Here is a 12,201-nt window from a genome sequence, read left to right on the forward strand (position 1 = left end):
CTGGGTTATTTGTGGGGGCCTGCCTGGTGTTTTTACACGGATAGAATGTGTACTTTTATTTAAAGTGCATCTCTGGGTTATTTGTGGGGCATAGGAATTCATTCATTTTTTTCTTCAAAATATAGTCCAGCCCCCCACATGGTCTGAGGGACGGTGTACCAGCCCACGGCTGAAAAAGGCTGCTGACCCCTGGCTTGTTACATCAATGTATTAACGCTGCACTTAGCCATGTATCTTACCTCTGGTGTACATTCCGAACCTTGTAACCTGTAGTTTGTCTAATGTACTGATCTGATTAAGCATTAAAGTCTTTGGAAGAATGAAAGGTAGGAGTTCCAGTTCTTCGTAAGGTGGGGTGGGCCAAGGCACCTGGGAAGAGCATTCTATACACTGGGGCTGCTACAGAGAAGGCCTCTTCTTTATCACCACCCTTCAGACCTTCCTTGGAGGTGGTTCAATAAATTCTGCTCAGTACAGTGTGGGCCCCTTGGAATGGTGTATAGGATTGGGCTGTTTGCTGCCCAGAAAAGAGCCACACAGAAATGTTCAGCTTTTTTATTTCATATGACTTAAGCAGGTATTAAAAAATCAAGTTATACCTTCCCAAACATTAAATTCTCTAAAATTCAGGACACAGCATCACCTGTGGTGGTAGAAACATTAATCAATGGTATGCAGATAAGGAGAAGGCAAATGTATTTGAATCTGTTTTACAACACTCCCGCTTTGCCGCAACCCCCCACCCCCAGCTGAGCGTGTAGTGTTTTACTTAGTAAAAACAAGCAAGATAGCAATTAATCCACACTAGACAGTATGAAACATACATGATGTTTTAAGGGTTCCTATGAAAAATGAGATGCTTATAAACTGCAGGCAAACAAAAGGCAATTATATCAGTCTGCATAGTTTTTCAGAGTTTTATGCTCGGTCATTTAGAATAGGCTGATGGGATACGTGAGTTTCCTTGTAATTCAAGTTATGCAGTTCATCTCAGATTTGTTTCCCTTGCATAAAACAACAAGCCATGTACATGTGCAATGAGATAAAGACAAAAGAATCACAAGTGTGTGAAATTTAGAGGACAGGTATCAAGTGGAAGGAAATAAATCATGCATCAGCTAGTGGAATTTATTACTAGTACTTCAGTCTATCCCTGAAGAAGTAGTGCAAATTTCTCAGTATACTATTAACTGTATTAATGTGCTCTGTTTTACTTTTAATGAAAATATACTATTTCTAAAATATCCCAATGTCCTCTAAAACTAATAAATTTATAGTATTTTATGGACTTTGTCTTCAGTCTTTGAAACCCAAAATATTTACACTTTACAAAGAAAAGAATACTCTGAACATTTCAAATTAATTTACAAATTATTCCTATGATATCCTTGCCACCTTACATTTTGTAGATCAAAAATTACACATATAATAATTTACAAATGGTAGACAAACACCCTCAAAGTGTCAAATATGTTGAAAATAAGTCATGTTAGCTGCTAACAGTTCTTCACAAATCCTATGCTTCAAGATATTCTGAACTGACCAAATATCACTTAATAAACTTTATCCTAAACAAAATGTGGACTAAAATATCAAGTTGCAAGGTCTGTGCTGACTTCACAAGTGCTTGTAATGTTTTTAAATTATTCCTGAAAGGAATTATAAAATTTAACAAAAGACTGACATGAAGGCAGACAGCAAACCGAATGATCTGCAACATTTAAATATTTTCAGTGCACTCCCTATTTTCTGCATATTGTTTAATATATTTGAGAAAAATACTAATTTATTATGGGAACAAGTTATACAAGCTCACACATTATGTTCCATCTCATAAGGCTGCTGCTCTGAATAGGCACAAATTTAAGTTATGATAGCTTACGACTATCACTGAAATAAGTTTTCAGTGTAAGAAGCCATATAAAAACTAGTTCACACAGTAATTGATCCTCAAGAGCATGTGCCCTTAACAACTCTGCTTCTTACACCACAGGCTTCTTACATGTGCATATGATTCAGCAAATTTCTCATTGGCATCAATGGCACTTTGCTCAATATATGAACTTAAACATGCATTTTAAGTCTGAGCAGGAGAGCCTATAGACAAAAATGAATTCATACTGTCTTTAAAAAAACATGATGGCTATTATTGAAAGCATTAGCTATATCTATTTGGATTGCAGTAGGAGGGTAAAAAACACCTTTAAATATATTATAACTGCTAGTTGGATGACATTTTCCCAGGCAAAAGTTTGTGAAAGGCACATAAATCAATTTTTAAAAGCCCACTTGTGTTCAAATCCTCTCCTATAGGGACAAAGATTTTAGGAAAAAACTCTACATAAGGCATCAATGTTTTCCTCTTGTCCAATATATCAGAATAAGCACCACTTATAACAATGTTCAAAGAAAATAATCCAACCAGTCTCTTTCAAAAGTGAGTTTGCACGTGCGACATCATCTGTGAAGAAGATGAGGAGGAATTGGGAAATTTGGGGTTGTTCGCAATTTGCAGTTCTTCTAGTCGTCTCACGTAGTCATCGCGCAATGCCAGTAGCTCCATGTAACGCTGTTCCACTGGATTTGGCTGCTAGACACAGTTGAAAGATTTTAAAATATGTTATTTTGACTTCACTGAAGATACAAGATAATCTTGAGATTTCATAGCTAAATCAGATCAAGACCTCCCTCTTCAAGTCCATATGTATAGAGATGACTGGCTGCATTCGGATATTATGCTTTAGCAAGGTTTAAGCAGGTTCATGCATTTCCCTCCCAAATGGGCTCAAGGAAGAATTCAAAAACTTCTGCTTTTTGTTAAGAGTAGCTTGCTGCGCCACCCACTCAGAACTATGGTTAACATCAACTATTTATCCTGTTTTACACCAATAAAGGTTCCAACATCAGTTTGTTTTTTTAAAAAAGACTGTACGTGCCCCGAGGCTTACAATCTAAAAAGACAAGACATAAAGGGAAAATAGATGGGGTGGGGAGAGGAGATAAGTAAACCGAGGAACAAGTTCTTCTAATGTTGCAATGACTAGCTGGGGTGGACAAGTTCAAGAAGAGTTGCCAAACACTGCCCATCTCTCAGCTATGCCAGCAGAGCATTCCCACTTCCTTCCTCTGCTGCAGCCTGTTGTAATTGCTGCTGCCAGGCAACAGTGGATGGGAGGATGCAGCCTCATTTGTTCTCTTCCCTCTTCTTATAACAGCCTGTAGTTAGTTCTCTATGGTTCGTTAACACAAGTCTGCTTCGGAAAGCAAGGCCTGTTTTAAATGAACTATAATGAATTAACCACAGTATGTTAGTATGGATGAGTTGACAAACTGTAGCTGACTAGGAGCAGAAGCAAAAGTTTCCAGACTTCCTAGTCTCAGCCCCGCAGTAGGAGAGGCGAAGGTGCATAAGCCTTGGAGCAGGTTAGATGCATCGTAGTTGAGAATGACACCAGAAAATAGTAATTAATTCCACCTTTCAATGAGGTCTGCAGGGTGACATTTACACACATACACACACACAATACAAATAATGGCAATACATGAAATTTCTCCAAGCACTTTGCTTTCCTAGGGCCTTTCAGTAACAAATCTCTTAAAGCAGAGCCTAAGCCCAGCATTGATCTGCCTCCCTAAACCTTTTATCTGCTTGCTATCAAGCCAAGGAAGAGCACAAATGAGACCAGATATACAACACACCTTCACCGTTAACACCATTTGCGGAGGTTGGGCATTCATTCCGGTGAACTGGGCTGTACCACCTGCCCTAAAATATTTAAATGTCCCCATTTCTAGTGCCATGGTTATGTATGTTTGTGGCTAAAAACAAACAACTTTACATATCTCTCTCCCAGTAAACTAATTTACAGGTTGTTGTTTTTTGTCCTAGAACGCATTTATCTTCTATCCATGCAAAGACCTTCAAAGCAGGCGCACTGGATTTATAGTGGCTACAACTCTGAATGGCATACAGAGCATTGCCTGGCTTTCTTCCAGCCCCCAGCATGCTGTAAACACAACTGGAGACACAGTACAGAAAAGCGCTGCCTTGAGGCTGCCGCTGCTTTTCAGTGGATTGCTGATAAAGACTGCTTGTTAAACACAGAAGCTCTCTTCTCTCTTTGCTCCCAGCTGTTGTACCAAATATTGAGGCTAAGAAGTATCAAGTGTATCCCATCTTTTTCTCCTCAGTAGATCGACTTTTACACAGTAGTTAACCAGGAAAGAAATATGGAATGCTTGAAGAGCAGCCAGAACGGGTTCAGTACTGAGGCAGAAAAAGGGATTACTCACCTTGCATTATAGCTTTCTAATTCCCCAACCCCAAGCACATTCCCATGGCACGTACTTCCAAGTAAATGTTCTTATGGCTGGCTTCCAGTGTTACCCCAAAACAGGGAAGCAGAGAATATAAGTCCTGCTAAATCAGACCAGGGCTGATCTAGCTCAGCGCTTATGTTCTCATAGTGGCCAACCCGCAAACTACGAGGAGCCCAACAAGCAAGATATGAATGCAACAGCACACTTCTGCTTGTGATCGCCAGCAACTGAGTTTCAGAGGCACGCTGCCTCAGATACTGGATTTAATATAGCCCTCATGGCTAATAGCTACTAACAGCCACATTCTCCCTGGATTTGTGACAGAGTGACAGCCTTCACTGCATCTTGTGGGAGGGAATTCCACAGTCTAACTGTATATTCTGTGGAGAAGTACTTTATCTTGTCTGTCCCTCAGTCTCCCATCATTCAGCTTCCTTGGGTGATCCCAGCTTCTATTATGACAGAAGGGAAAAATATATCCTTACTCACTTTCACAACACCATGCACCCTTTTATACTCATCATATCCCTCCTTATTGATGTTTTTGTTTTTCTAAACAGCCACAAATATTGTAACCTATAACAAGAGTTCCTCCAGGCACTTGACTGTTTGGATTGCCCTTTTCTGCACCTTTCCTCCCCCGCCCCAATCATTTTTATTAAATATCCCTAAATCTCCCAGAACATTATACATTTTTTTGCCCTTTAAAGTTTCTTTTTGTCATCCCAGACCCATTTCCTCATGTGTTTTTTTTAACTTCATTTCATTACCTGTTTTACAACATACAATTTTACTATCTAAACTACAGTATTGTTAATTCTTTCATTAATCTGCTGCTTGTATTTCAAATTCTGCCAGCGACTTCCTGTATGGGTGATACTTTAATATATAATCATTTTCTGCAACTTTTCCAGCTCTACACTGGTCCTTTTCGAGGTGCAACAGCCATAAGTGTATGCAGATGTGTTAATGACCATGTCATTACCGTGGAGGCAGGCTTAGTCGTTGTTTAAGGACTATCCCTGCCTCCGGGTATGGGTCCTGACTGGAAGGATACTGGAATCAGCAAGGGAAACCCACATGACTGAAAGTGTTGCTGTGCAATGCCAGGTCAATGATGAATAAAACCACTGCCATGCATGACCTGAATGTGGATGGAGGATTTGACCTGGCATGTGTGACAGAGACTTGGTTGGATGAAGCAGATGGGCCTGTCCTTGCCACTGCTTGTCCACCAGGTTTCTCTTATGCACAGCAACCCAGGTCATATGGGCAGGGAGGGGGGTTTGCAGTCATTAGTTTGCACCAGGCGTCCTATTGGGAAGACCCAGTTTTCTGAGTGCATGTTCTGGAAGTTGGGCAATAGGGGCAGTACAGGATTCCTTTTGTTGTACTGACCTCCCCGCTGCACCAAGTATTCCCTGCCCGAGCTGCTTCAGGTCATGGCGGATGTGCTCCTGGAGACACCTAGTTTACATGGAGCCCGGACAGCCCCATGGTTTTCCCTGGAGCTGAGGGTGATGAAACAATCGTTGAGATGGCTAGAGTCCCGGTGGCGCAAAACTCTTTCTGAATCGGACCGGACACAGGTTAGAGCTCAACATCGAGCCTACCAACAGTGAAGAGTACCTTCTTCACTGCCTGTATTGCATTTGCACAAAACAGCAGCAGGAGACTCTTTCAGGTGGTTCACAATCAGGACCCTAAGATCTCCTGAAATTCTTTTGCAAAGTTTTTTTTGCAAATAAAGTTGTTCAGAATCGGGAGGAGGTAGACTCCTTCGTGGGAGCAGGGTCGGGGCAGGAGAGCGCTGGAGTCCTGTCTAGTCATGTTATATTGGATTAATTCCAATGTTACCAATTCTGTTACAGATGGTGGTGTTGGGGGATGAGTGTTCAGACCCCCCTGGGCTCTCACTTGTGGGGTGCCTCAGGGTTCCATCCTCTTCCCCATGCTTTTTAATATCTATATGAAGCTGCTGGCAGAGATCATCAGGGGGTTGGGGCTGGGTGTTCATCAGTATATAGATGATACCCAAATCTACATCTCTTTTGAATAAGAACCAGTGAAGGTGGTGAAGGTCTGGTGTGAGTGCCTGGAGGGGTTGGAGGAAGGATGGCGGCTAACAGATCGAGGTTGAATCCTGGCAAGACAGAAGTATTGTTTTGGGGAAACAGGGGGTGGGCGGTTGTGGGGGACTCCCTGGTCCTGAATGGGGTAACTGTGCCCCTGAAGGACAAGGAGCGCAGCCTAGGAGTCATTTTGGACTCACAGCTTTCCATAGAGGCACAGGTCAATTCTGTGTCCAGGGCAGCTGTCTACCAGCTCCATCTGGTACGCAGGCTGAGACCCTACCTGCCTGCAGACTGTCTTGTCAGAGTGGTGCATGCTCTAGTTATCTCCTGCTTGGACTACTGCAATGCACTCCATGTGGGGCTACCTTTGAAGGTGACTTGGAAACTACAACTAATCCAGAATGCGGCAGCTAGACTGGTGACTGTGACTGGCCGCTGGGACCATATAACACCAGTCCTGAGAGACCGGCATTGGCTCCCAATACGTTTCTGAGCACAATTCGAAGTGTTGGTGCTGACCTTTAAAGCCCTAAACAGACTTGGTCCTGTATACCTGAAGGAGCGTCTCCACCCCCACCGTTCAGCCTGGACACTGAGGTCCAGCTTCGAGGGCCTTCTAGTGGTTACCTCACTGTGAGAAGTGATGTTACAAGGAACCACGCAGAGGGCCTTCTCGGTAGTGGCGCCTGCCCTGTGGAACGCCCTCCCATCAGATGTCAAGGAAATAAGCCACTATTCTACTTTTGAAAGACATCTGAAGGCAGTCCTGTTTAAGGAAGTTTTTAATGTTTAATGCTGTATTGTGTTTTTGATATTCAATTGGGAGCTGCTCAGAGTGGCTGGGGAAACCCAGCCAGATGGGTGGGGTATAAATAAATAAATAAATAATAATAATAATAATAATAATAATAATAATTACAGCTACAGATGTGACATCTGAAGAGGGAGATTTTGATCCCTGGGAACAGTGCAGCCTTTCCCAACCTGGTACCTTCCAGATATACTAACCACAGCTCACATCAGCCCCAGCCAGCATGGTTTATGGTAAGGGTGAAGGAGGCTGCAGTAAAAAAATACATATGGCGGTCACCAGATTGAAGAAAACCAGGATACAGAACGGTTACCGAGTGTAATGAGTCTGGTTATAGTTAGGGGCTGTTTAGAGACCCATGGAGTTTTAAGGGTTAATGGATTCCCCTTGTTTGAGTGGCAGACACCCTTGGGAGGCAGGACATTCCGCGATTTAAAAGGAGGGAGCAGCCGTTAGAGGCGGTTGATTGTGTGAGGGTGTGAGAGGGTTGGAGAGTGGTGACTGAAGAAGGAGGGTGTGGGGCGAGGTTAGGTTTAGGTTAGGTTAGGAACGTTAAAGATGTGTTTGTGTTTATGTTGATGAAACGAAGAATATACACTGTTAACAAACTAAGCTCATGAACCTATACTGAAACTGTTATGCTCTGTACTAAATAAAGATCTCTTGTTTTTGAGCCAAGTCGTCGTTCTTTTGGTCCAGCGAGGTATATAAGCTCTTGAGGAGGGGAATTCAGGTAAAGGGCAAAACTAATCTAAAAGGCGATAAATTGTGTTTTAGAATTCCCTCAGGAGGGGCTAGTGGGCGGAAAACCTGGGATTGCCACAGAGTTGCTAGGAGTGCTTAGTCAACTGGTATAGTGAGGGGATCTAACAAAGAGAGGCCCCGAACTATAGGCAAAAGAGAGGTTAAACCCCAAAGCCCAGAGCAGTGGAAATAACCGGCCACGGCCGCTGGACAGGAAAACTCCCGTTACTAAGAAATTCCCAGTTTATTAATCAAAGGGAAAGACAATAACAGACGGACCTCAAAGGGACAGGTGGGGTGCATGTTAATTTGACCCAGAACACCTGATTAAAAACTTAGTAACAAGGGGAGAGTCGGAGGTGGAGGTTCGTCGCACCGAGATAGACTGGTGGCCTGATGTGGCATGAGATAGCTCCCTATTTTCATGCAACTTTGAAGGGGAGGGAGAGAAAACAGGTTACAAATCTATAAAATTCCACAAATACTTCAGCAGCTGTCCAATACTTTAAAATGAATGAATGAATGAATGAATAAAAACTTACTTGTTGCCTGATTCTTGGGTTCCACCTAATATAATAATTGACCCAAAGTTCCAAGTGCCTCATGCTTGCTACTGGATAAAGAACACGATTTAATTCTTTAGTATAAAAGGGATTGATATACTTTGATGTTGCACTGTTGATCAGGGACCAAAGAGATAACGTTTTCTCGCTCAGTTTCTGCAAAGAAAATGAAAGTGTCAGCATTAATTTAAACCACTTGGCATGCTGTAGAAGAATGTGACACAGCTTTTACATTTCACACAGCTGTTATCTCATAGAATCGCACAGGCAATAGATATATCTTTGCTAAAAAGCATCTTCAAAAGTAGCCCTTCAAAGTGGCAACCTCTTCATTTTCTAACTGCATGTAAACGATGAATATGTTTTAATGCTAGTATTCTTCTGTCACCAACTTCATTTTAGCCATTCATTGCTGCAACCAAATATAACTATGCAAAGAGCTTAATTTTAAATAAAGTTATTGAAGGAATGCAGCTTTCATCTTACATGATCACTATTGCTAACTCTGAATTCAGATTTATTTTTATGGACCTAGAGACGTTGTAAGATTCGACTAGAACAGACCCTAAGTAACATGAAATTGTGCCTATAACATGAAGCATAATACAAACATACACCAAGTCTTACATCCTTTCCAAACTCAGTCCAAAATCACCTGAGCACTAACTCACCTCTTTCTCTCTTACAGAGTCGCAATTATACAAGAAAGTACCAAAACGGCAGGAGTACAAATGATCCAGAATTGTAATCAAAAATTGGTCATTGAATTCAAAAGCTGTAGGGAACTAGACACAAGAGGAAGAGAAATCAAGAGCAAGTTATCTTTTATCTTTCTGAATAACAGAGGTGTCTGTTTCATATGGGAACAGTAGCAAAAAGTCAAATTTATTTATTTTCCATTTATCCCCCTTCAACATATTTTTCATGCAATACTTTGAAATTAATTTACAAAAATTATAACCCACCTTACTGCAGATAATAATGCAGTAATATAATGCAGATATAACACAGCTTACAATAGCTTCTATAATACTGAAGACAGAATTTAACTAATGGGTCCCAACAACAGTAGGCCTACACAAGCTGTTTGTGCTACAGGGCTCCTCTCCCCCCACCATTGGCTCAAGAGGGTATGGGGAACCCCCAGAACAGCACACAGAGCAAGGAGTGGCAGGGGGTGGGGTTGTTCATCTGGCAAGCCAAAAAAATGCTTGCCCTGAGAGAACGACTGCTTTAGTGTGTCACTGAATTCCTCCCTACAAAAATGCCATTTTAAAGAGAAGCACAAAACACAAGACTCCAGGCAACCTAAGACCAGGGATGTAAAGGCCAAAACCAGCTCCCTGAACTGAGACAAAAAGCAAATTGTTGGCCAGTGAAAGTGGTATAACATTGGCAGAATATGTTCCATCCTGCTAACTCCAGAACAAACTATGATTGCTGCATCTTGAGTAACTGATGCATCTTGACTAACTGAAATTTCTGGGTGGTCTTCAAAGGAAGCCCCACATAAAGTGTACTACAAAAGAGCTAAATGGAGTATGAAAGACTATTGCCAGGTTTGACACTTCCCAAGAAAGCAGATAGTTGGAAAACCAGATGCGGCTGATAAAATATGCCCTTACCCATTCCTACATCCGCACATGCATAAGCAGAGATGGATTCAAGAGTATCCCATTGCAAAACATGCTGAACAGCTACTTCAAAGTCATCAAAACCCCTAATCAATGGCATTTTACCTTCCACAAATTCAGTTTGTTCACCTTCATTGATCCCACATGCCCCCAAATGAGTCAGAACTTCCATTGCATCTCCAAAATTAAACAGGGGGAACAAGAAAGAGCTGGGTTCGTTGTCATACTGGTGATGCCACAAACCAAGTCTCTGGATGACCTCACACAGGTCATCTTAGAGGACAACTCCCAGTCAATTTACCAGGTATAACCAGACAGGATTACATTTGTCACATTAACCTTAGGCAACACAACTTACTTGTTTAGAGATCTGCCACACACAGTCAATGAACTGGAGGAAAATAGGTGACCTGTCAGCATCAGCATGATTTTTGTCTCCATGACCAATTCTCTGAAATGAGAATCACACAAACCTCACTTGAGTCAGTTCACTCTGTCTTGAGAATCTCCATTAATTGGTTTCTTTCCAGAGAGACAGAAAGATGGCAGGTGGCAAATGCAAGCTTTACTAAATGTTGACTATTCTTCAGTGAATTTATATGAGAATTAATGGTCCAGGATGAAGTTCACTCTTTATAAAACCTCAATGAGATTTTATAGTTGCACTGCTTTGTGTGTTGAGCCAAAGGTGAACTGTTCTGGAAGCTCTGGAAAGACCATCTTGGTAGTCAAGATAGCCCCACAATTAATCGGTAGTTGATGTAATCATGAGTTCATATATACAGGCTAATTGGCTTGCTTTGATGTAAATCTCATCTGTGGTCTTGGGGTGCTGGACTCTGAACCCAGAAAGGAGAAACTATCTGTAAGATTTGGGTGTTTGCCACCTATGCCCTCATCTGGTCAGGTGAAGTGATGGGAAGTCCAGGCCAAAGTGACGTATCCTTCTTTGTGTATAAAGAATGCGTGGATGTTTGTTTGGGCATGGATAAGCCATTTCTGTGATGTCCATCCCATAAAGGCTGGGAGACCTGGCAGGCTGATATGCTGCAAATCTACACCTTTCTTTAACAACAACAACAACAATTTATTATTTGTACCCCGCCCATCTGGCTGGGTTTCCCCAGCCACTCTGGGCGGCTTCCAACAAAGATTAAAAATACATTAAAATGTCACACATGAAAAACTTCCCTAAACAGGGCTGCCTTCAGATGCCTTCTAAATGCCAGGTAGTTATCTCTTTGACATCTGAAGGGAGGGTGTTCCACAGGGCTGGCACCACTACTGAGAAGGCCCTCTGCCTGGTTCCCTGTAGCTCTGCTTCTCGCAGTGAGGGAACCGCCAGAAGGCCCTCGGCGCTGGACCTCAGTGTCTGGGCAGAACGATGGGGGTGGAGACACTCCTTCAGGTATACTGGGCCAATAAGCACTATAACTGATCTCTCTGGTGTTTCTCACACCTTTCTTTGGTACCCCTGCACCGAACCACTCCCACAAGCCGTCCTTTGGTCCTGTGGCTCAGAACACTTTGGCTGGCTTGTGTCCTTGAATTACCACAGTTAAAAGACCAATGGGCGTTTAAGTTATACCAATTTCAAGAGGGAGTTAAAGCACAAGCTCAAACTTGGCTGGATTATGTCCCCAATTTGGAGCTTTTTCTCTCAGTTTAGCACCCCAAGTATTTTTATACAGAAAACTGTGAGCCTATTATGTTTAAGGACATGCATTTCACAAGCACCACACATTTCCACATTATGGATAATAAGGGGAGCATTAATATGAACCACAATAAGTCTATCATCTACAATTCTTGCAGGACCACCCCCATGTTACAACCCCCCCCCCAATCATTTTTCACTTTCTAAATGTTGAGCAACACACTGCTAAAGCGACAGCTCATTTATTCAAAGGTGGCCCCATTTGCCAAATAACTTGAAACTAGATGGCACAAACAAAAGCTTTTAAAATGGACTTGGAGCCATTTTCAAAGGGTGCATTAGTTTATTATTGAAGCAGCAGTTAGCTGCCAAATTTTCAGTTATGCTCCTATACAAC

The 12,201-nt window shown here is 42.1% G+C and overlaps 1 protein-coding gene across 2 annotated transcripts in view; it reads right to left on the bottom strand.

Annotated features, from left to right (window-relative positions):
* Positions 1-540: 540 nt before the first annotated feature.
* The window catches only part of MTM1 (myotubularin 1), a 42,681-nt gene continuing 31,020 nt past the window's right edge, over positions 541-12,201 (bottom strand). Inside the window, exons 12-15 of one of the 2 annotated variants that reach the window (XM_033137091.1) lie at positions 10,506-10,598; positions 9,185-9,298; positions 8,493-8,669; positions 541-2,587 (exon numbers count right to left, since the gene is read on the bottom strand). In XM_033137091.1, the coding sequence (XP_032992982.1) occupies positions 2,432-2,587; positions 8,493-8,669; positions 9,185-9,298; positions 10,506-10,598 (540 nt within the window). In that variant the 3' untranslated portion in view covers positions 541-2,431. Of the gene's footprint in view, positions 2,591-8,492; positions 8,670-9,184; positions 9,299-10,505; positions 10,599-12,201 lie in introns of both variants that reach the window. The other variant, XM_033137090.1, reaches the window with a different exon arrangement.

Source organism: Lacerta agilis, chromosome Z (assembly GCF_009819535.1).
Source record: "Lacerta agilis isolate rLacAgi1 chromosome Z, rLacAgi1.pri, whole genome shotgun sequence".
Classification (NCBI taxonomy): domain Eukaryota; kingdom Metazoa; phylum Chordata; class Lepidosauria; order Squamata; family Lacertidae; genus Lacerta; species Lacerta agilis.